Below are 25,554 nucleotides of genomic sequence, written 5' to 3'. Positions count from 1 at the left end.
TAAATTGGTCCCACCCAAACACTATTCTCGTAACCGGTTTTGATTTGGTCCCGATTAAAAACTCAAAGCCCGATTAAGGTACTTTGTAATTGGTTATGTATTTTTCTAAATTCGACTTTTTACATAATTCTTTTTTATTTTTTTAAAATACAAAAGTGTTATTCTAGTACACTTGAAAATTTGTAACTAGGTCAATTAAATACACTTAAAAAATACTTTCTTTGAGAGTATATGAGTCAAAATCACAAATTATAGCAAAAATTATGAACGCTTATGAGTTAATATCTTCCTCCATACACCTATGACTTGTGTATAGTTAATAGACGGTAAATGGGACAAAAAAATAGTCATATGGTTGTTGGGCATCAGAAATAAAACGATAATATTTTACAAAAATCGGGCCAGACCTACTTTTTTGACAAAAATGGTAACTGGTCACAAACCGGCTGTTCCAAAACGGTCCCAATCCTTTGCTGGTCTCGGGTCGGGCGGGCACATTTGGCCATCTCTACCTGGTATTTTACTTTCAACCATAATCCATACATACATTTAAATTTCTGAATAACTTAGTTTTACTAAAAAAAAAATATTGCTTGAATTAAATTTATAGCATTAGAAAAATATACATCAATCATTCATCATGCTTAATTATGGAACCGAAGGTATTTGATACATAATTGATGTAACCGAAAGGATTTTAAAGTTCGTCCCGACTCGAAGCAGACGAAAACGAAGGAAACTCGACTTTATTCCCGCAAGCTCGTCCATGAGGGAAAACCGGGCATTCGATGAAATTGGTAGCCGATGCATCGACACACTGGTACACTTGGTATACTTGGTGGTACCCTGAGGAGTCCACATTGCACTCTATATATGGGGCATAACCCACACCCTTTGTAATTGCATCTTTGATTTGCTCCATTTTGTGGAATTTTCCGTCAGCAGGTCTAATTCCTGCATTCATAATGAATACCATATTGATTTTAGTTTATGTGTTATACTTTATGCATTAATACTTGTACATTACTAATGGCATCTTTTTGAATTTTAGGGATTTGAGAAAAAGTTTGCTTTAACAGCTATGCTAAAATCTCTTTCAGCAAGGGAGAAAAATAGGGAGAGAACAGATAAATCTTTAAATTTGAAAGAAAATAAAAAATATAACATACATGTTGGAGATGCTATCGAGTTTCATTCACATGTTATACTTTATGTATTGGTACTTTACCTTATGCAAGATCAGTTGTACTTTTTTGTGATAGATATATATCATATATGTAGTTGTACTTTGTGCATAAATAGTTGTACCTGCATGCTCGAGAGCCCGAAGAAGGTTCGCCTTTTTCTTGAGAGAAAGTGCGGCCTCGAAGTAACCACGCTCGTCGAAAATAGATTCCGCACAAGTCCCGTGTTTCTCCCATTCGTGACGCCAAAATTTCAAGCCGTCGCCACTTGGGCACGCAAGTGTTGGCCATTCCTTTTGTAAGACGCTTTCAAGATCCGAAACCTATACGTATAGACATAATATGTGTCATATTTATTCCATTTTTTCAGTGACAGGCCGGTTTTTTCTTAAAGATCGTGGAAAGTTTCGGGATTTTGGTACCTTTGAATCATCAAACGAGTTGGTGGAATCGCAATTTGATGGATAGGTACCGTCGTTATAATTAGGCCAAAGCCCGTGGATGCTGAAATCTTCTGCTGGCTTCCCGGTTTTCGGGTAGCAACAACCCCGTCTTGAATCACAATAAGATGCTGGCCACTGTAAATCATCAAATATGCAAATTTAGTTGATATATCGTATTAAAGTTAGGTTCACGTGAGACAATATTGTTTTCGTGAGAACACAAAATAACACTAAAGCTTCATAACAAAACATTATGAAGGTACAAAAAATACTAAATCTTCACAGTGTTTTACCATGAATGTTCAGTGTTATTTATGTGGTTTTACTGGTCTCAAGAAAGCAGTTTATTCACACGATCCCAAGTGTATTGTATTATGCGAAACCGAAACATCTAATAATTAATGCGATAGTTAGATGTTGAAATTTGATCACGCATAGCAACCCACATATAGCATATACGACAGGCGATTGTCGCTAAAAGGTCCTAATATTTTGGGCATGAAACTAGACAACAATCGGTTATTAGCAACGAGGAAAGTGTCGCTAAAGTATAACCAATTTATCGGCTACAAAATATCTGCACAACCATATTTAGCAACAGAGTTGGGAACTATTTGTCGCCATGAATAACTTCATGTTTATCGCGACGAGCAACACATCTCCATTTTAGCATTTACATTGAAGTAGTTGTAAATTTCCGTCACACCGTGTGTATATACATACATTAAAGTAGTTGTTAAAAACATTGTGACGGTTGGCAAGCGTCGCGAAAAAGAAAAGGTAATGAAAACATACCTGTTGAACAAAGTAAAAGAAATCAAAATCTTTAGCAACGGTTAGAATTGTAACACATTGTATGACCAAAAATATGATCAAAAATCCCTTCCCATTCAATTTCATCTCTCTCTCTCTCTCTCTAGATTTAGTTGTAGTTGAAAGAAGACTTGGATGGGATGTACAAAATAAGATGTTTCTTGATATATATATATATATATATATATATAGAGAGAGAGAGAGAGAGAGAGAGAGAGAATATGCCTTACAAGCATTCTCTTATCCTAACGTTGCTTGTTGATATTGGAGATTGCTTCAAATATATGTGTCCTACATATACTGATATACATTGGTATCATGTGAAACCAGACTGTATTCGTGAGATTTTTGTTGAAGTCTTAAATTGGCTAGACTTGGATCAGGAGAAGTTCTCCTGTAAATATGTTGGAACCTCTCATTTCTCCTCAAGAACTCTTTTAGAGAGTGATGTGAGGGTTCCACATAGAGAGTGTTTTGTTGTAAAGTTTCGGTGTTATTTTGTGGTTTTATAGGTCTCACGTAAACCCAACCCTATATACAAATATGTAATATATGTATATGTATATGTATTCAACAAGTAATAAAGATACTCATTATGAATAAAAGTATTAAAGTATGTCCATTCACAATTGTTTTGGATGTCAACGTTTCTTTTAAGATAGGGTAATCAAGGTGTATGTTTATGTGACAAAAGCAAAGGCCAAAAGATGGTGAGGTACGTTGCGTACACTCGTTTAGAATTAATAATTACATGAAAGTGACACTTTCCTAATTGGGAAACAATTCATTATTGTTTTAAATTTATTAATTTCTCGTATACTTTTTATTTATTTTATCATTTTTTTCTTAGCCGTTAAACAGGACTTGATAGCAACGGTTTTCTAGAAGCCTTCAACAACAATTTTCATGTGAATAACCATATATATTCGCTCGTGCCAATAACAAATTAACGGCCTCGTTTGACATATCAAAACCAAAAAGGAATGTGATCATTGGCAAGTCGGGAGACAACTAAGGAACCATACGCCGAACGGGCATCTACTTGTGAACTAGGCCACAGGCTAGACGGTCGATGGTTGGATTGGTTACACGTGAAGGAGGGAAGGTCAAAAATGAAGAACGTCATGTGGGTGAAGGGGTGGGGGCCGTTTAGGTACATAACTTCAATAATAATTAAATCTAAAACGAGTTATTGATTTTCATTAAAATCTCATTTAAGTTTATATACTTAAGAACGCAACAGCCGAAGGGGATATGAGGACTTAGGTGAGGGCATTTAAGTGGTTGTACATTATGTATGACATATTTGTACATTTAAAAAAATAATAAAAATATGCCCTAAGGGGCATATGACCTCACTTACGGGTGTTCTTAACGGTCGTTAAAAAAATGTAAAATTGATATGGATGTATTTAGCGAAATCTGAGGGACGAGAAATAGAGATTTAGTAAACCACAGGGACGAAAAATGTATCTCACTCTAAACCCATATAAGACCATAACTAAGAGCTTGCTTATTAGCAGTTTAACGAGACTCACAACTTATTTGGTCAGTTATATATGACTGGTTAATATTGACTTAATAATAACCAAGCTTCTAGGAAGTAGCTTTATGTAAAAAACCAAATTTTTTCAAACCTGTCACTCCCAACTAAAAAACATGTCTTTTTATGTATGAAAAAAAACCTTTTAAACAAAAGAATTCTCAATTTATAGAGACAGACTAATCCATACAGAGTACAAACAACTTTATCCATACATGACTTAATGAAAATCAACCAAATGACCCTTAAATTTCCTAATAACTAGCTACTTTTTAGAAACAACACTTTATATACACAATTCATTTCAAATGTTAGATGAATACCACAAATGATCCCTTGACCACTGTTAGTGTTCTATGATCCAACATGAATGGTATATAAATTCTCATCCTCATTCGCTATCTAATCAGCAAGGTGGCGGCAGCGGCAGGTGGCGGCCGCAAGAGGCGGCAAAGACGATCAATTATGTGTTGGTGGTCGAGGTTTAGGAGGTATGTATAGAGAATCACCAGAGTCGATTGGGGTATGCATAAGCGGATTCCACCTATCGAATATTATTCTTCCACCTCTACCAATCCTACCATGAGAGTTATACGAGCGTGATGATGTCGCACTAGCGGTTGGTGGTACAATCCCTGCAGCGGCCAACTTTGCTGCATCCAGAGGCTTCGTGAAAAGTAGTACCGGCTCAAGTGGGTCCTGCAGAAATAACGGAACTTGAAAAATTAGAAGTTATTTCGTCGTTAGTTTGGGGAAGCACCAATTCAAGTTAGAGTATCGGCATGTATAGCGGGTGTGAACTGCATCCAATCCTCCAATGTGTCGGATGTGTTGTCGGATTTGGATAGTAAAGCCAACTCCGTAACAACAAAAAAGAAAAAGTTTTTGTTTTGCAAGCCAGACATTTTCACAAAAACAGTCTTTTTAGTTTTTATCCCTTGGGGGTAGAGACAAGATCTCTGCATACATCCCTACCCTTCTACCCCGACCCTATCTCTGCGTGCGATATATTGGAATAGTTTTTATTTTCTTCTTATAAAGGGGGCGGCTTCCTTCAACATTTAAAACTATAGCAACAAGGATAGATGTAGGCAAATTGTTGAACCGCATAAATACCATATTCAACCATTTCTGGGAAATTAACAAAAGTAGCCATTTTGGCCGACCAAATTCATCTCTTAGCCATTTCTCTCTCACATTTTCAACAAAATCACTACCCTATGCAAGTAATCATTCCTGAACTTGAAGATGGGGCATTTTTCTAAAAAAACTCAACTTAAGTGCCACTAAAGTTCCAAAGGTCAAAAGTGCCTGATTGGTTTGAGCTTGGGCCCCAAAGGTCAAAGTACCTGGAGGTCCCAGGTTCAAATCCAAGGAGGAATAAAAATCCCCTTGTGGGCTGTGGCCACAGAGGTTCAAATGCAGTGACTCAGGGCTACCCACAAAGCAGGTGGTCGTCCTAGGATTAGTCGGCTCGCATAGCGGGTTGGATATCCAGATTAATCAAAAAAAAAGTTCCAAACTTGCGAAGGAGGGCAAGCAACTTGCGGAGGTCTCAACATATTTACTTTCGTAGGTGCTCATCTTAATTTTTCATTTCCGGGAAGTTTGGGCATGTGCCATTTTATTAATGAGCCATATGATTCAAAACTCAAGATTATCTTCTTCTTCTTTTTGAAAAATTGGCCCCTCCGCAAGTTGCAACCCAGGCACTTGAGAAAGTAGTATTTTTTGGTGAGTGGGAGAGGAGTGGCTAAGAGGTGAATTGTTTCGTGGGAAATGACTATTTCAGTCAATTTCCCACTATTGTTCCATAGCAGCATTCAAGTAATGCCCTTTGATTTCACCTGATATCAAATGGGCTACATCAAACTCGCAATCTATGTCTTATTTCTTTTTAAATGATTGTGATTACTAGTCTATCTATGTACATTATCTCGTTTGTCACAATATACACACATGCGCCACGCCCAAATTTTGGTATTATTAAGAGCAAAATGCAACAAGTTTGGTTTAGTTCCTCTTTAGTGTAACGAAGAATTTATTTTCTCAATTGATGTAACAAAATTTCAAATTTTCCTTCTTGTATCAATTTTAACCGCTAGCCCATTGATCTTGTAACATTTGATCACGTAAGTAACCGTTAACAAAAGGTTTACAAAATACTTGAGAAAGGGTTATGGCCAAGTAGATGATAAACTTGACATCCACATCATCAATTGTTACAAGATTAATAGATTATCGGTCAAAATGGGTAAAAATGAGGAATTTTTGAGATTTTTGTTACATTAGTTGAGAGAGAGAATTCTTTGTTACAATGAATTGGAACTATAGGCTTGTTTGTTAACGGCTCAAAAAGCTTAATGGGACTCACAGCTTGTTCGATCAGCTATACATGACTGTTTGGTAGTGGCTTAATGATATAGAAAGTGGGTTTTTTGGTAAGCTTCTAGGGGGAGTTTTATGTAGAAAGCCAAGTTTTTCCGAACCTACCCCTCCCAATTAGAAAACATGCTCCCTCAATCTATGAAAAAACCGTACCAAACAAAACCCTCCCAATCTATACGGACAAAGTAATTCACACAGTCATCGTTATCCATATACGACTTAATGAAAACCCAACCAAACAGCCCCTAAGGCAAACATCGTTGAATTTTGATACATTTTGCCCATTTTTATGCCAAACCTAAGAACCCATTGGCATGCTTCCTAGATGCCGCTAGATTATCATCTTAATCACAATATTTTCCCCTAAATTCATCATCTTAAAAATGGATATGCAAACAAATATGAGATGTAGTAGCAATAAGAATGTGAAATAAAGAGGTTATCAGATTTACCAATTTATGGAGCCAAGTATATGGGAGAGGCCGACGTCTGAACTCTCGTTTCACGCCACCCCCAGAGGGCATTACGAATCTCGAGTCCATCAAAGCCTGATTCTGTACAGTATAAGGCTGAGGAGCTACACGATTGTGTTGGATATCATCTGAATCTACAAATTCGTCCTCGCTTGAAGCAAACTTGGACAAGAAAGATGGCAGTCCTGGTAGGGCTAAACTGTCTTCAAGAAGCTCTGATTCATTCTGAATATCCAGAATGTGACGAATCAGAATCCATTAATTACACTCCAAAGTTCCATGCAAATCAGTAACGGAAGTGCATTACGATGGTTTACCTTGTACTTCATTTGGATCCTTTGAAGGGTGACTTCACTCTCGATGACTTCTCTCTTTTTCTCTTCTCTCTGTACCAGATGATGTTAGACTCGTGAGTATTAGTAGTGAAAACCAATAAAACAACAAAAAATAAATGTTAGTAGAGAGATAATAGTGATACCTTGATTAGAGCATCGAGCAAGTTCTTCGCTTGCTCAAGGTTGCGTCTAACCTGAAGATGGCAGATTAAAGTACAACGTAAGAACATAGAGCACATTAACATGAAAGCATGGCATGAAGGTACATGGGTAAGGGAGATGAAGTTAGATGTAGGTATATACACACACACACACATATATACATACAGACGAAGGTTCAGGAAAAACCCCCCAAAATGTGAAAAACTGAGGAACACCTTGGTAACCATGTATCTGGACAATATGCATATGTGCATAATTGCATATAAGAAATTGAAGTTGTTTCTTGGTTTTATGCACATGTGTATACAAGAAAAATTACTTACAAATTATTTGTATGCACATGTGTTACCGTTCAAATGAATAATTACCAGGGTGTTCCTTGGTTTTACGTTTTTTGCGGTTTTCCCGTGAACCTAACCCTATATATATATGTGTGTGTATATATATAGGGAAGGGTTCAAACGAGAACACTTCCATTTTACTAAAACACAAGAACACCCTTTTACTATAGTGAATCACGTGATGCTATAGTCCATCACATGTGATAATGAATCAGATGCGAGCAACCTTTGGCGCAACCCTAGATCACACGCCAAGTAGCGAGTACACCACCAGAGTATTATCACTACATGTGATATTCAATGGTAAAAGAGTGTTCTCGCGTTTTCRTAAAATGAAGGTGTTCTTGTTTGAACATCCACCTATATATGTATGTATGTGTGTGTATAAGAAATAGAGTGAATGCTCTATCTTAAAACTCATAATATCAACCTAGAAAAAGAACAGAAAATTTAGTCACCTACGATATCCTAATAGACATTTGAAGATGGTAAATTCAACAAGACCTATATGTCGACTGTGAGAATATGTGGAACCCCATTAGATTACTCTCTAAAAGAGCCCTTGAGAAGAGAAGGGGGTTCCAACATGTATTGAAGAGAGTGTCCGAGACTAGCCGATGTGGGACTCTTAACATGCCCCCTCCAACTGAGTGTCGAGTCCCGGGCAAAGATGTCCCATATGGTAGACCTTGGCTCTGATCCCATGTGAGAATATATGAAACCCCATCAGATTAATCTCCAAAAGAGCTCGTATAAAGAGCTGAGAGGTTTCTATATATATACATTTTTTTATGTTTTGTGTCTAGACGATGTGGGACTCTAACACACAACAAGCGCCATGCAAACTATAACGGACAATTACAGAAAAGATGAAGGATGCCACAGGTGTCTGTTTTGTGTATTAATCTGTATTACAAAAAGATGCGAAATTATGAACCACATAAACATATGAACATGGATCAAGAATCATAAGCCATAAGGTGGTTGCAGTGCTTACTTGACGAAGCTTTTCAAATGACTGCACATTGTTTTCCCGTCTTTGCATCTGAACATGAAAAAACAAAAGACCAGATGCAGACAGATCAATTCTAGTAAGTATCAAGATAGTACACTCTGATCATCAAAGGGAAAGGTTCAAACCAAGAATGAGCACGTTAGGCACTTACTCTTCTCGTGTGAAGTCTGTGAGCTTTTTCCCTTGGTCTAAATACATTGTATGGATTGGTATCGTTGACTGGTGGAGGAGGCTGTAGCCCAAATTAACAAGATGAACATTAACTTCCCCAAAGAGGGAGTGGGAGAGAGTGCCAGCAGATTTGATGCAGTTCAAAAAACAAAATGACAAATAGATTTCCGTGGATCAGAAAGTTAACAAACTGTGTCTTTATGTGCATGAATTAGCAAAACATGTCCTTTTAGATATCCAAAAGCTAAACCCTTGTGTTAAGGGTAATTTTATAGTTGATAATCGCTCTGATCTGATATGCATATGGATGCCTGTGGACACTGGACATTCAAAAGAATTGTCGGTGAGAAAACTTTGAAGCATCTAGGCATGTGATTACTCTAGTAAGAAAGTAGAATCTCTTAAGGATGAAAAACGGAAAGATGATAACCTTGGTCTAAACTTATGCAACTAAAATGAGAACGCTTCTTTAACAATAATCAAAAACTAACCTGCAAACGGCGCAAAACAGGTTTTTGCCATCTTTCCCGCTGACAGAAAAAAGAAAAGGAAAGACAAAAGTACGCATTATTGATTATACCATCATAACGGAAATGGAAAAATCAAGGTTATTTTCACCTCAAGAATAATGATTTTTCCTAGCCACTATACTATGAGTAACAATAACAAAATAGAGCATTGTTCAAAATAAAGAAAAGGTTTGGGGAATCTGGATGCATGCAAGAAAAGCAGCATTTAACTCCTGCAATAACAAAGCAACCACATGCACGAGAACGGATATCACTAAATTTACAGGTGCGCAGATAAACAATAATAAGACCCTTCTAACACACTCGCTCACTCTTCAGGATATGCTTCTCATTCAGGGAAGGTTTTTATGGAATATTGATGAAGGATGTACAAAAGAAAAACTGGTAGGAAAATAGAAACTGGAAGTTTAATAGCTTACAGACATCAGATTGGTTACTAAAAGACTCGCTATTGGATCTAAAAGATATTGAATATTTGATTGAGATGCATCAAAAACAGATACATTCTAAAACCACGAGTATTCATGATAATCCAAAAGAATACATATTTTCCACCTAAAAAGTACGCAGGGTCAACCAGTACTTATCAATTCTTTGGTAAATAGAAATGCCATACAAATTTTCCAACAAACACTATCGTATGACATACACCAAAAGTTTGTCAAAATCTTAACACGGAGGTTGGTTATCTTTTACTATTATGTGCTACCAAAAAGGTGCTTACCTTTTCTTTCCAGTAATTGTAGATGGATTGGAACACTCCATATTTTACGTTCAGAGCTTGAAGTGCCTAATAAGTTGACAAAATAAGATATAATCAACATCTATGTTCCTCCAAGAATGAATAAAAGAAAATTTGCAGAGTTACAGATAAAAGTGTCAGCAGGAGCAGAATGCTTCAATATGTGACTCTCCAGAAAAAGTAAACTTTGTTTGCAACAACCCTGAATAAGATACACCAAAGAGCTAGTTGCAACTAGCAAATGATGTATAACTGAAGATATCAGCATAGTAACTTTGGATGTGAAAATGAAAGCCATCGCCATACACCTAGTATATCCATAAAAGGTAGCCCTGGTAATTACAAGCAATCAATGACATCTTCATGTAAGCAACTAGGAATAATTCTAACCTCAGCGGCAGCATCAAATGTCAAAAGTACAGGTATAGGTGCGCCAAGTGTAGGAGTTATAACTCCTGCTCTTTCTCGAGTTTTATGATCTAATACCTCCAACTTAAAGAAAATAGTTTCAAACCTGCCCCAATGATCAAATTAGCATGAGAAAGGTAGTGGATTTTTCATTGGTATGAATCTCCTTAAGATTGGTATGAGAAAACCTTGCACATGACCTTAGACCACTTAATTAAGACTTGAACTTACATTTCAGCTGGAAGAATCTTTCTTTCCCTGTTGAACTCCTCAAGCCAATCTTCATCCTCATTGTCGAGATCATACTCAACAAACTCTCCAATCTCAGCCCGCACTGCAATTATTCTTATATTATTAATAAAAAAATATCAATCAAGTTCTAAAATCAACAGTCCCAGTCGTTCACACACCTCCCCTTGCACGAAGATAAGATGTCGGTTGATTGAAAGTGGGGGAGTAATCTCTTTCATATGTATCCACAATAACATATTCAGGAGTAGGTATCTCAGAAACCGTTTTCTTACTAGCAACTTGATGTACCTACAGATTAGATAAATACAGATTCTCAACATGAGTCCAGCAATTTTTAGGTACTGCAGAATATCACATGCTCACTCCTTGACTAAGCAAGATGTTGATACTATTTAAACAATGTCTAGATCAAGCAATTCAATTATGGGGGTACCAGATAACAAAGCTCTACCATCCAAACCCCCCTGGTCTTTCTTTTTCTGCCTCAACTTTTGTCAAGCATAGATTAAAAGCATGGCAGCTTTACATCTTATCAACCATTCTTATTATATAGTGATGCACAATCATTTGTATAAGACAACATACATACAAACAAACATACACAGTTCTGTTGGATTAGACACTCTGTGATAAACTCATACAAGCAAGAGAGGAAGAAAGAACCTAATGACAAGCCATGCTGATGTTTTTTGCTATATATTTGTTCCTGGTAAAGTGGAACTTCTTTTTCCATGCTATTTTTGCTAATCTTCATTTAGACCATCTATGGAGCCTGGGTAAATATTTTACACTGCAGGCACATATTTTCTGTTATCTTTCATGAAGTACTTACTGAACATTAGAAACTCCAGTAGGAATGGTATATGTCCTTAGGGTGTTAACATAAAGAGTTTAGAAAAAGCAAAAGGTTGCAAGTGGGCAGCCAGTTTTGAAGCCAGAAATCTATTTTGCGGCTTATTTTGAAGACTTTAAACATGCATCTTTTTAATCTTTTGCACTTTGTTGATCAATTCATCCTAATTTGAGTTGTCCTTGTAATTCTTGACACCATTGACAAAATACATAGGTCAACTCTTGCTGATAGATGTAGAGATTAAATTTATTTTAAATCTGCCACGGATCACCGTAAAGGATTAACACATTTTTTGGCATTTCTTGGTGATACTATCTGAAGCACGTAGCCACTGTGACAAAGTAATGCCCATCAGATATTTTAAATCAAATGCATTAAATAATTGGTAAGCTTTATAGCATCATATGGCAAATACAATAGTAACTGGTTGTAAAAATTCTAAAAAGGGAGCAAACATATTTGTTGCTACCAGTCAAAGAGTCTGGCACCGAAGGCCATTGAGAAGAGTCGATTCTTTTTTTTGTAAAACAACTCTATGCCATTCAATGTAGACATTATTTCAGGCTCCATATACCGTTGCTCTGTGGTGAATTTTTGCATCTTAGTATCACTCTGAGGTTCTATCATAAGATTTGAATCTAATATCCCGCAGCAAGGTAGAGCCCCATGTGCCCTGAGTTTGACATACCAACAGCACCAGGTAACCCCAAACCCCCAAGAACCTAGTCAATCATCAAAGTCTGGTAGCATGGCTTTCTCTTAAAAAGGTGCCAAACAATCAATATTGGATAGATAGACCAAAGGGCATTTGGCCCAGTGGCATCTGGTATCCCAACCTTTCTAGAGGTCAAGGGTTCCAACCTCACCAAATGTGAGACATGTGTGTGACTTTCAATCGGTATATAAATTGTATATACTTAAAAAAAATAGATAGATAGACAATTCATGGACATGAGCGCTTAATGAGATTTACTGGGATAACTAGCCAACTAGGTCCATGGCAACGAGTACTGCCTAAACCACTTCTTGTGAAACAGCATACATCTTTGGGAACTAATTTGTAGTGGACACGGGGAAAAATGAAGATCCAAATGAACAAGACAAGAATCAATGTAAAACCAAAATGCAAGCTGAACCTGTGTCTCGTTATCAGCTTCAGCCACAAGACGAAGCATCTTAGTCCGGGTAGAAGTTGGAGTATCGTCATCTTCAAAATCTTTGATCGATTTCAATATAGGTAACTTCTTGTGAAAATCTAGAGGACGTGGCCTAAACGAAAGTCTACTCATATCAGCAGCCCATCTCCAAATTAATATCAACTATCTGCTTCCTCAGTTCTCTGCTTTCACTTCACTATAAACAACCATATACTACACATCATTCATTTATAAAAAAGCAAGTATGCTATTTATTCTTTCAATGTCAAACCTCACACTGTGCAAAACTGGAAATGCAAATTACAACGAATCTTTTTTGCAATTTTTTCTATAGTTTTATCTATTTGCAATTTTATCACGTATGATCGTTTGAAAAACAACTTTTTAAGCATCCTAAACCAAAGAGCAATTCCTTCAACAGAGGAGGCAATGATCATCATTCCAATTCAACTTTTACATATCAAACAAACCCTCAGAATTAAAAGATATTCCATTTACACGACGCTTCTATCCAGTGGCATTTGATTATAGAAATTTAAGCAAGTAACAAGCATTGAAAGCTTTTGGAAAGTAAAAAATTAGCAAAAATTTGGAAAAGTTTAATTTTTGCCCTAATTTTTTACAAGTGCAGTAACACAATTTTGCCCTAGAGTCGGGAAAAGAATTAGCATTGAAGTAAGACATCATATATACCGGAGACTTCGACTCCGGTCAGAAGAAGTGCCAATTTCCGGTGGCTGGTGGTGGTTCGAGGGCTCTTTTCAATTTTCGTCGTCCGTCGTCGTGGCCTTCCGGTTCAGTTGCCTGAGAGTTTGGTTGAACGATTGACCCGACTCGAGTGAAGTCGGGCCGGGAATTTTATTCTGCTATAGGTCTAGCCGTTGTGATCCGGACCCGAATATTCCAGCTTGGAACAAAACAAAAAATTTGTAATTTGTTTGCGGGAACAAACAAAAAAAATGTTTTTTTAATATAAAACTAGTATCGGAATCGCACGTTGTGCAGTAGCATGAGTATTTTGATTAATAATTTGAATATTGTCTATATAAATATATTAGTTGTTAATAAATCATCAATAAATAATATTCAAATAATTCGAAAAGTTAAATAAAATATAAATATATACATATATATATATATATATACCCATTAAGCAAACTCCATGAATCGACACAAATGCACCAATCCATTTTCCACCTCATCATTGCAATGTTTTAAATTTTATAATTCTCATGGTGTCACCTCATCATCCCAAGGTTTTACTTTTATATATATAAAAATATAATATAATTAATTTTGCATTATAATTTCTACCATTTGGTTTGATTGGTTTTCAACCATGGTTATAAATTTTAAAGAAGGTCATCCAAATAAAGACAACCCTATGAAACAAACTTCATATTAGACACAAATGCATCCAATCCATCTTTCTTATACACTTCATATTGTTTAAAATTTTCAATTCTTCACCAATGTGAGATATCTCAAACTCAACCACAATTCACCAACACCTCAATACTCAATTCTCATGATGTCACTTCAATACTATTGGTTCTTCCTTTAATAACCCCATATTTGACACAAAAGCATCAAATCCACATTTCTTATACACTTCATATTGTTCAAAGTTTTAAATTATTCACCAATGTGAGATATCTCAAACTCAAACACAATTCATCAACAGCTCAATACTCTTGTTTCTTACTTTAATATGTATATAGATATAATATTATATATATATATATAGATATAATAATATTATATAATTAATTTTGCACTATAATTTTTATCATTTTGTTTGATTGGTTTCTAACCATGGTTATAAATTTCAAAGAGGGTCGTCCAAATAAAGACAACCCTATGATGCAAAACCCATATTTGACATAAATGCATCCAATCCATCTTTCTTATACACTTCATATTGTTCAAAGTTTTCAAATTTTCACCAATGTGGGATATCTCAAACTCAACCACAATTCACCAACACCTTAATACTCAATTCTCGTTATGTCACCTCAATACTCTTGGTTCTTCCCTTAATATATATATATATATATATATATATAAAGATATGATATTATATAATTAATTTTGCACTATAATTTCTACCATTTGGGGTTTGATTGGTTTCCAACCATGGTTATAAATTTCAAAGAAAGTCATCAAAAGAAAGACAACCCTATGAGGCAAACCCCATATTTGACACAAAGGCATCCAATCCACCTTTCTTATACACTTTATATTGTTCAAAATTTTCAATTATTTACCAAAGTGGGATATCATAAACTCAACCACAATTCACCAACACTTCAATACTAAATTCTCATGATGTCACCTTAATACTCTTGGTTCTTCCTTTAATATATATATATATATTATATCATTTCCAGTGTTTTTTCGTTAACATGGATATCCAACTGTTTTACGGGAGTCCGGAATCACTGCATTTGAACCTCTGTGACAACGAGGGGATTTTTATTTCTCCTTTAATTTGAATCTAAAACATCCAAATACTTTGACCTTTAGGGTACGTTTGATAAACAAAATAAGATGGAACAGGACAGAACACATTTATTCCATATTTGGTGTGGCCCTTATGTGAGACTAACTATAGAGCAAGTATACGACCCTAAGTAGAACAGAAAATATTTTAAATATCTATCCTCTCTTAACCTTATACGCAACACACCCTTCTCCCCCTTCACAACGTCGCCTCCGTCGCTTCCACCATCTCCTTCATCGATCGGCGGCATATTTCAATCGACGTCGTTCTGGACAGAATCGTTTCCCTTCACAAAAGCGACGCCTCTCCTTCATCAATCGTTTAGAAGAACTTGACAGCACGAATCGTTTCATAGTCTGTCGATTCGACATTCTCCTTTCTCCATACTCTCAGGTAATCGATCTCTCTTCTCCTTCATAGTCCGAGTGTTGTTTCTACTCGATTTTGCGTAACTCGATTTAGAAGAACTCGACAGCACCCTTTCTCCATACCCTTATGTTTGCTGTTTCTACTCGATTTTGCATTCTGTATGCTATTTCTACTCGATTTTGCATTTTGTATGTTGTTTCTACTCGATTTTGCTACTAATTTATGTTTGCTGTTTTGGCCCTTTACTTTCTGTACTTATGCTGCCCTCGTCTGATAGAGCTACACATAATTGGGAGATCTCATAATCTGGGGCCAATGCATTTCTTTTACTATTCCACTATCAAACATACATTTTTATAACTATTCCACTATCAATATTCCACTATCAAGCTAGTGATTTATGTTTGCTGTTATTGTTTGCTATACTGATTTATGTTTGTTGTTTGCTATACTGATTTATGTAACATACATTGGTATTTTTAAATAGTATTTGTAAACATTTATATTGATTATTTAATGAAAAAACACTAAACAACTCACTGAGGGTAAATTGGTCATTTTAACTAGTTCTATCTTGTCCTGACAGGTCTTACCAAACGCTGAATAGCTGTCATGTCCTGTCCTGTCTGCGCACCAAACGCACCCTTAGAGTCTAAGTTCAAACCAACCAAGCACCATTCTTGTGGTTATATATGCTTGCATGAGATCTGTTATACTGCATATCTAACAATTATGTTATTTTATGATGCATTTCGTATTCTGATATGATATAATAGTTGTTTAGCGTTTGATAAGATATATTAAAACAAGAGAAGACTCGTGAAATAACCAATTTATCTTTGATGGGTTATTTATATATTTTTATTAATTTATTATTTATGTAATTTATTAAGTTATAATAAAATAAATAATTTTTAAAACAAAATAGGTTACAATAACTTTGAATGGAAAACAAAATACTGCCAAGAACTTCAAAGTCCCCCACGAATTGAATTTGATCTTCAATTCGGACTCCTAAAAAGACCCAATTCAAGGGTTGATTTCGAAACCAAATCCTCCACATCTCCTGAATTAAACCCACCAACAATTGTTTATTTCAATCATACAAACACTACAAATCAACTCATTGGTGCCACCGATATATACCCTCTTTTGTAAACTCAAATCGATGTATAAACTTTAACTTTCGCATTTTTTTACATTTCTTCTGGGGCACCGCCTCTTGTTAGGGTTTTCCACCACACTTGCTAGATGTGCTGATGGGTTATGAGATACCCGATTTGAGCTCGTTCGTGGCACCGTGGCATGAATTGGTACTTGAACGGATCGTTTGGGGATTTTTCAGTGTGTTTTTAGTGGCTGAAAAGGTATTTTCTGTTAACGTTTGTTTTCATATTTTGCTTAATCTATTGATGTTTTTAAGGGGTTCTGTCACCATGAAAGAAATAAAAACATGTATGATAAAGATCATGCCAAACCTCAGATTCTATTGGGGAAGTCTGGAGTCATATGACAAGTATAATACATATCCTCCATTTGGATTATGGGTTTCTTGTTCTTGAAGATGGCGTTTAAAAAAGGATGGATTTGAGACGAGAAGAAGAGGTAGGATGAGGTGGAAGTGGATGGAAACTGCAATGAGAATGGGGCTGTTTGATTGGTTTTTCATTAAGTTAATTCTCTATGGATAAAGCCGCCTGTGTGGATTAATATGTCTGTATAGATCGCAACGTTTTTGTTTGGGAGGGTTTTTTTCGTAGATGGTAGCAGTTTTTTGGAGGCGTATGTTTGGAAAAACTTGGCTTTCTGCATAAAGCTATCCCTAAAAGCTCACTGAAATAAGTCACTTTCTGTATCATTAAGCTACTACCAAACGGTCATGTATAACTGACTGGATAAGCAGAGTCCCATTAAGCTACGGTAACAAACATACCCTAACATTGACTGGTTTATGTTGATTAATAGACAACTATTCTTGAAAAAAGTCAATAACTTTTGCATATGCCAAACCAAACAAACCTAATTCGTCCAAATGTAAAGTTGGTAGGGTTAGATGAGATGCATGTAGACATGTTGTCTGCCCTAGAGGATAGAGCGACTGTTTTCGTGAAGACTCCTGACTGCTTTAGTTAACTTTTTCTGCATATGTTTTGCCTACTTATGTACATAATTTACAATGTCATAATCTAGAAGTGTCAATAAGAATGAATCATAAAGTGCTTGTTTGCATGTTTAGATTGCATGCTGATAACATTCCAAGGTAAATATACCATCAAATGGTTTAGATGGTGGAATTTAAACTCTCAATTATCACAAGGTTATATCTTAATCTTGATGTGGCCAAAATTTGTTTTCAATAATTACATGCTTGACGATGAGGATGTTAGAAACTCCACACTTGATTTGACACCCCCCCAGGGTGAGGTCGAGGATGACGTAACACATTGCATCAAGGTGGGGTGACTAAAGTGGAGAGTTGCCATAGGGGTGTTGTGAAGGTCCAACTAAAATTGAACTTGCAATTTTTTTATAGTGTGGTCATCAAACCAACTATGTTGTATGGAACGGAGTGCCGGGAGATAAGGAAGGCACATGAGAGGAAGATGGAAGTTGCTGAAATGAGGATGCTTAGATTGACCTGTGGTAGAACCATGTTTAACTAGATACTGAACAAGGTCTTCCAAACGATGTTGCGAGTTGCAGCCATCGTGTATAAGTTGAGGGAGGGGTGATTCAAGTGGTTTGGCCACGTTTGTTGGAGACAAATGGCGGCTCCATTAGTAAGGAGGATAGAAAGTGCGACGGTCGAGGGGACGGGAGGACATGGAATGAGCAACTGAAGTTAGACATGAAGCCTTAGGCATTTATGAGGACATACCTTTTACAGGAACTCTTGGAACCTAGGATTAGGGTAGCGAACTAGAGGTGGGGACTTGTAGCTAGAGTAGGAGGTAGGGAGCTGCAGAGGTAGAGGGTGGGAGATAGGGTTGGTAAGTTAGACCAGGGGTACATGGTTTTCTTAAATTGGTTATGCTTCTTTTATACCGACTCTATTTGTATGTTTTTGCTTTCTCTTGACCAGTTTTTCAAATCTTCATATTGTATCTCTTTGGCACACTTTTCACAAGTCGGGGATCTTGTTAGGTTAGGTCTACGTACATCTTACCCTCTCCAGATCCCCACCTCAGGTGGGATGGGTTCGTTTGCCCAAAATTTATGAGGACATTGTAAAACGCATTTTTAATTTAATTTAATTGAAATAGTGAGCTAATACTTTACTTGAATAATTAACATTTCAGAATTTTCATTTTCATAATAATAATCTCATTTGGAGTTGAACATATGTGGACTCTTGAATATACGACGAATTCGCCATGTTATTTCCTGATTAATTTTGTTTATTTGTCTTCAAACTCAAATGGGATTCGTTTCGTCTGATGGTTTTACATGTAGGGGCTGATTGGTTGGTTTTTCATCAAATCCTGTACAAATAAAGCTGTTTGTGTGGACTAATTTGTCTGTATGGATTGAGAAGGTTTTTGTTTGGGATGATTTTTTCACATACTGAAGGAGCGTGCTTTGTAATTAGGAAGGTCAAGTATGGAAAAAAACTTGGCTTTCTGCATAAATCTCACCCTTAGAAGCTTATTGAATAAGCCACTTTCTATATCATTAAGCCACTACCACACAGTCATGTATAGCGGACCAAAAGCTCATTAAGCTGCTAACAAATAGGCCCGTAATCCTTCCCTAACACGTTATCATTATCTCATTTGATTATTTCACACTCAGGACTTGCTTCAATTCTGTAAAGTTTGATCATAAAGATTGAGGTTTGTTCAGTGACATTCCATTTGTAAAGACCGGGAGACTTGTTTTATGATTTTTGTGTTTTATTGGTCCATTATTATGGCAGAAGTATGCATTGTAAAAGTAGTAGGAGGATCTTGACTAAAGTTGGTCTACATCACTCACAAGAAACCCATCAACACTTTCTTGTTTTATCAGAAAAATTAGCAAATGTTTATTAATTTCGTTCACATAAGGTTTAAAGTTATTTTTTTCCTTGGTTTTATGCTTAAAACAATTTTCTTTCGTAATGTTATGTGAAAGGACGAGGACTGATTATAGTAGGGTTAGGTTCAAAGGAAACCACAAAAAATGGAAAATGAGGAACATCATAATAACTATTCATTTGTCTTGTATGCACATGTGCATAAAAGTAATTTATCTGGTATGCACATGTGCATAGAAACTAGGAAATGTTTTCAATTACTTTTATGCACATGTGCATATGGCACAAATGAAGGGTTATCAGGGTGTTCCTCAATTTTCTATTTTTTTGTGGTTTCCTTTAACGTGAGTTGACTTTAGTATATGCATATATACATACATGTACTATATAGAGGGTGGTTCAAGGGAAAACCACCAAAAAATGAAAAACTGGGGAACTCTTCGGTAATCATTCATCTGGACGGTATGCACATATGCATACAAGTGATTGAAGTTGTTTCTTGGTTTGTATGCATGTGTGCATTTATGCCCATGTGCTTATGGACAAATTACTTGTATGCACATGTGCATACCATCCAGATGAAAGCGGGTTACTAGGGTGTTCCCCAGGTTTTTTTTTTTTTTTTTTTTTGCGGTTTTCCCAGAACCTGACCCTATATATATACATTTTGCCCCATTAGTTCTCATTCCAGCATTTCATATTGTTTTCATGGGACGTATTTTAGTTCATGAAAGAGGGAGAAACTAAAATATGGTTGGTGATGTGGTGAACTGTAGGCAAACCAATAAGCAGGTGAAGCTATGAATCGACATTTAGCCGATGTTATTGATGAACGAAGCGACAAAGATGGCCTAATTGTTGCTTCTCCTGGACGAGATGTTACAACTGTTGAAGGGGATAAAGATTTTGAGCTTCATGACGGTATTGAATTCGAATCTCACGAGGCAGCTTATTCATTTTATCAAGAATACGCTAAATCCATGGGATTCACCACGTCAATTAAAAACAGCCGTCGGTCAAAGAAGTCGAAAGAATTCATCGATGCTAAATTTGCATGTTCTAGATACGGAGTCACCCCAGAATCAGACGGTGGTAGCACTAGGCGTCCCAGTGTCAAGAAAACCGACTGCAAAGCAAGCATGCATGTTAAAAGAAGAAAGGACGGAAAATGGTATATTCACGAGTTCATAAAGGATCACAATCACGAACTCTTACCAGCCTTAGCTTATCATTTTCGAATTCATAAGAACGTAAAGTTAGCCGAGAAGAACAATATGGATATTTTGCATGCGGTTAGTGAACGAACAAAGAAAATGTATGTCCAGATGTCGAGACAATCTGGAGGGTATAGTAGCGTTGGCTCTTTAAGAGATGACTTAAATTACCAATTCGACCGAGGCCGTTACTTGGCTCTCGAAGAAGGGGATGGTCAAGTTATGCTCGAGTATTTTATGCATATCAAGAAAGAGAACCCGAATTTCTTCTATGCAATCGATTTGAATGAAGACCAACGTCTAAGAAATTTGTTTTGGATTGATGCCAAAAGCAGAAACGACTATACGAGCTTTAGCGACGTTGTTTCTTTTGATATCAGTTACGTTAGAAACAGCGATAAAATGCCGTTTGCTCTTTTTATCGGGGTGAACCATCATTTTCAAGCGATTTTGCTCGGATGTGCGTTGGTTGCAGACGAGTCCAAGACAACGTGTGTTTGGTTGATGAAAATGTGGCTCAGAGCGATGGGAGGAAAAGCTCCGAAAGTTATTATTACCGATCAAGGAAAAGCATTGGAGGCAGCCACGATGGAGGTTTTTCCGCTTTCACGGCATTGCTTTTCGCTCTGGAGTATCCTCGAAAAAATTCCCGAAAGTCTTGCTCATGTAATACGACGGCATGACAAATTCATGAGTAAATTTAGCAAGTGCATTTTTAAGTCGTTGAACGATGAAGAGTTTGATATGAGATGGTGGAAGCTCGTTGGTCGATTTGAGCTTCAAGAAAATGAATGGTTTCATTCTTTATACGAAGATCGAAAAAAATGGGTGCCTACTTATATGAAGGATACTTTTTTAGCCGGGATGTCGACGCCCCAACGTGCCGAAAGTGTAAATTCTTTCTTTGACAAATATATCCACAAGAAAGTTACGTTAAAAGAGTTCATTCGACAATATGGTACGATTCTTCAAAACCGGTATGAAGAGGAAGCCATTGCCGACTTCGATACTTGGCACAAACAACCAGCCTTAAAATCCCCGTCACCATGGGAAAAACAAATGTCATCGGAATATACTCACACAATTTTCAAAAAGTTCCAAGTCGAGGTTTTGGGAGTCGTTGGTTGTCATCCAAAACGAGAACGGGAAGACGGGTCTATCACGATATACACCGTGGACGATTGCGAAAAAGCCGAAAGTTTCATGGTTACATGGAACGGGATGAAATCAGAGGTTTGGTGTTCGTGTTTGCTGTTTGAGTACAGAGGTTATCTTTGCAGACATGCGATGATCGTTCTTCAGATTTGTGGGTTTTCAAACATTCCGTCTTGTTATATTTTAAAAAGGTGGACAAAAGATGCAAAGAACAATCAGTCAACGACCGAAGGAATGGAACGGATGCAAACCCGGGTACAACTATATAACGATCTATGCAAACACGCCATTCAATTGGGTGAAGAAGGATCTTTATCTGAGGAGAGCTACGATATTGCATTTCGTGCTCTTGTGGAAGCTTTAAAGACGTGTGTAAATGTGAACAACAAAGAATGTAGCAACAACGCTCTTTCTATCCGTGATGTAGAAGAGGAGAATCTTGGAGCTGTTTCTGCAAAAACGAGTAAAAGAAAGAGTGCAAACAAGAAAAGAAAGGTTAGTGACGGGTTTTTGTTGCCATCTTACGTACGTGCTCTATAATTTTACGTTCGGTAACTTGTAATTGTTGTCTAAATTATGCAGGTACAATCAGAACCTGAACCTGTAATGCTCGAGGTCCGAGACAACTTGCAGCAAATGGTTGGTTTTATTCGAATTCTTTTTTCTTTCCCGTATATATGCTTTATTGATTAAGGGGCTGGTCGTTGGTTTTCCGTTAAGTCCTATATGGATAAAACTGACAGGGTAGATTAATCTGTCTGTATAGATTGAGAAGGGTTTTGTTTTGGAGGGTTTTTTAATGGATGGAAGGAGTGTGTTTTTTAATTGGGAGAGGCTAAGTTTGGAAAAAAAGCTTCCCTTGGAAGCTTACTGAGTAAGTCACTTTTTATATCATTAAGCCACCACCAAACAGTCATATATAGCTGACCGAATAAGCTATGAGTCCCATTATGCTCGTTAAGCTGCTAACAAACAGGCCCTAAGTTATACTAAGGTTGTGTAGTTTTCACACCTCGGTTATGTTTATACTGTTGTTGCTTGCGTGTTCCTATCTAGTTTCTCAAAATTTAGCATATCTGTCATTCTATTTGTATTATTATTGCTTACTCGTATCTACTTTTTCAAAAATTTAGCTTATCTATACTTCTCTTCACACACTTTTCACCAGCTGGGAGTCTTCATGGAAACAACCGCTCTACTCTTTAGGGTGGAGGTCAGGTCTACGTACATGTTACCCCCAAATCCCACCTCCGGGTTCCGGGTGGTATATACCGCGCTCGTTTGCTTTACTACACAATAATGCCAAAATAGGGAATCTTTGTGGACCCAAATCACTGTAAGGTCTTATGTTTCGGAACATAAAAGAATGAAAGATGGTCTTATGTTTCGAAATCGTACGGTTTGTGTTTGGATTAAAACCAAATTTTAACTTGAATCTATGTTGCTAATAGGAAAGCATGAGCTCAGATGGAATAACTCTTCATGGCTATTATGGGACCCAACAAAATGTGCAGGGACTGGTATTATAGTTTATGATTATTTAACGGAAAATTGTAGTATTATATAATATATATATATATATATATATAGAGAGAGAGAGAGAGAGAGAGGGGTTCAGGGGAAAACCCAAAAAAACCGAGGAATACCCTAATAACCGTTCATCTGTACGGTATGCACATGTGTATACAAGTAATAGAAGATGTTTCCTGGTTTCTGTGCACGTGTGCATGTTATGTACATGTGCATACTGGAAAAATTACTTACACATTACTTGCATATGTGCATACCGTACAGATGAATGGGTACTAGTGTGTTCCTCGATTTTTCTTTTCTTTTTTGTGGTTTTCCCCCGAACTTGATCCTATATATAGGGTCAGGTTCAAACGAGAACAATGACCAAATAAGAAAACACGAGATCCGCCAAATCACATGTGATTGTGCATTAAAATCACATGTGGTTTACACGACCTTGTGTTGACCGTATCGCATTTTAGTTTAGTGGAAAATCACATGTGATTTGGTTGTTCTCGTGTTTTCTTATTTGGTTACTGTTCTCGTTTAAATCATCCTCTCTCTCAATATACATATATTTGAAGGGTTGGGTTCCGGTGAGATGGAGAGTTATGGTCAGAAGGATAAGAAGAGATCTTCACTCTTGGATCGGTCATAATTGAATGTCAACATTAATGAGATGCACTAGATCAATTCTCTTTTAAAGCGCAATTTATGAGTGGACATGAGATCAAAAGTGATCAATTCTTACGCTTCTCACATAACTTCTCTTCTCACACGATCCTTCGCCAATATTTGAAATGGTTAATTGGTTTAAATGTAGCTGCAGTTGAACTTGATGGAGCCACCTCATGATGGTTACTATGTTAATCAACAAAGCATGCAGGGACTGGTATATATGAACTCTATTTGGTACACATTCATATTATTCAAAGGGAACATGTGTGAGAATACTTTTAAGGTTTTTCTGTTCGATATTTTCGTCAATAGGGTCAATTAAATTCGTTGGCACCGACACATGACGGGTTTTTCGAGGCTCAACAAAGCATACATGGTCTGGTACGTTGTTTTAACTACTCTGAAACGTATAAAAATCCGTACATGTTTGATATACTGGTTTAGTTATATGATATGTACGTATATATGTATGTAGGGGCATTTGGATTTTAGACCACCAAGTTTCGGTTATGGTATGCAGGATGAAGCTAGTTTGCGAACCAATCAGATGCACAACAGACATTCATGATTCAATCCTGTCCAATCCCTCAAATATTCGAATTTATGTCGAATACATACATGTAGGGTCAGGTTTAGGAAAAACCGTAAAAAAAAATAAAAAACTGATAAGTAACACCCTGGTAACCATTCATCTAGACCATATGCACATGTGTATACAAGTAATTTGTAAGCAGTTTGGTTGGTATGCACATGTGCATAACATGCATGCTCAGAAAAACCAAGAAACAACTTCAGTTATTTGTATCACATGTGCATAACATACATGCGCAGAAAAACCAAGAAACAACTTCGATTATTTGTATGCACATGTGCATACCGTTTAAATTAATGGGTACCAGAGTGTTCCTATTTTTTTTCATTTTTTTTGGGTTTTCTTCTTAAACTTCCCCCATATATTTATGTATGTAAGTAGTATTGTATTGACATCAATCAGATTTATTGATAGAGAAACTACTTTTGATTGATTTGCTTTCTTATTTATCAACAATTTTGTTCTATCCAGCCTTTTTCTAATAAAGTGGGACCCAAAACTTAATTGTTCAAAGATGTGGGACGTTGAGGTAGGTTTAAACGAGGAACAATACTTAAATAAGAAAACAACCAAATCACAATGCATAATCACTAGGGGTGTGCATCGGGGGGTCAGACGAGTTCAGAAGGGGAAATTAAAAACCCGATCGGATTTCGGATATAGAAATCAAGCCTCATTTTTAGATTTCAAATTTGGGATTTTTCAG

At 36.6% G+C, this 25,554-nt stretch overlaps 3 protein-coding genes across 8 annotated transcripts; 1 reads left to right on the top strand and 2 right to left on the bottom strand.

Annotated features, from left to right (window-relative positions):
- Window positions 1-626: 626 nt before the first annotated feature.
- On the bottom strand, window positions 627-2,540 carry LOC112522448 (intracellular ribonuclease LX-like). Its single transcript, XM_025131561.1, has 4 exons — window positions 2,423-2,540; window positions 1,607-1,762; window positions 1,309-1,507; window positions 627-954 (listed from the first exon to the last, which is right to left on the bottom strand). Exons 1-4 carry the CDS (start codon window positions 2,525-2,527, stop codon window positions 698-700), a joined length of 717 nt encoding a protein of 238 aa, XP_024987329.1. The 5' UTR covers window positions 2,528-2,540; the 3' UTR covers window positions 627-697.
- A 1,601-nt stretch (window positions 2,541-4,141) lies between these two features.
- LOC112522447 lies at window positions 4,142-13,641 on the bottom strand. Its single transcript, XM_025131560.1, has 13 exons — window positions 13,504-13,641; window positions 12,790-13,006; window positions 10,959-11,088; window positions 10,780-10,882; window positions 10,531-10,654; window positions 10,123-10,188; window positions 9,360-9,398; window positions 8,849-8,929; window positions 8,680-8,727; window positions 7,323-7,373; window positions 7,162-7,230; window positions 6,824-7,069; window positions 4,142-4,682 (listed from the first exon to the last, which is right to left on the bottom strand). The coding sequence occupies exons 2-13, from the start codon at window positions 12,940-12,942 to the stop codon at window positions 4,443-4,445; spliced, it is 1,350 nt and encodes a 449-aa protein (XP_024987328.1). The 5' UTR covers window positions 12,943-13,006; window positions 13,504-13,641; the 3' UTR covers window positions 4,142-4,442.
- A 2,999-nt stretch (window positions 13,642-16,640) lies between these two features.
- LOC112523536 (protein FAR-RED IMPAIRED RESPONSE 1-like) lies at window positions 16,641-24,957 on the top strand. 6 transcript variants are annotated; one of them, XM_025133175.1, is made up of 7 exons: window positions 16,641-17,049; window positions 20,474-22,561; window positions 22,649-22,705; window positions 23,518-23,586; window positions 24,408-24,470; window positions 24,569-24,637; window positions 24,732-24,957. In XM_025133175.1, the coding sequence occupies exons 2-7, from the start codon at window positions 20,498-20,500 to the stop codon at window positions 24,822-24,824; spliced, it is 2,415 nt and encodes an 804-aa protein (XP_024988943.1). In that variant the 5' UTR covers window positions 16,641-17,049; window positions 20,474-20,497; the 3' UTR covers window positions 24,825-24,957. The 6 variants fall into 6 exon arrangements, with proteins under 6 accessions (XP_024988943.1, XP_024988941.1, XP_024988945.1 ...); XM_025133173.1 differs by having other exon boundaries at window positions 24,402-24,470; XM_025133178.1 differs by lacking the exon at window positions 16,641-17,049 and having other exon boundaries at window positions 20,533-20,618; window positions 20,761-22,561; window positions 24,402-24,470.
- The last annotated feature ends 597 nt before the right edge of the window (window positions 24,958-25,554 follow it).

Source organism: Cynara cardunculus (genome assembly GCF_001531365.2).
Source record: "Cynara cardunculus var. scolymus isolate 2C chromosome LG 12, CcrdV1, whole genome shotgun sequence".
Lineage (NCBI taxonomy): Eukaryota > Viridiplantae > Streptophyta > Magnoliopsida > Asterales > Asteraceae > Cynara > Cynara cardunculus.
This window is presented reverse-complemented; position numbering and strand designations above follow the sequence as displayed.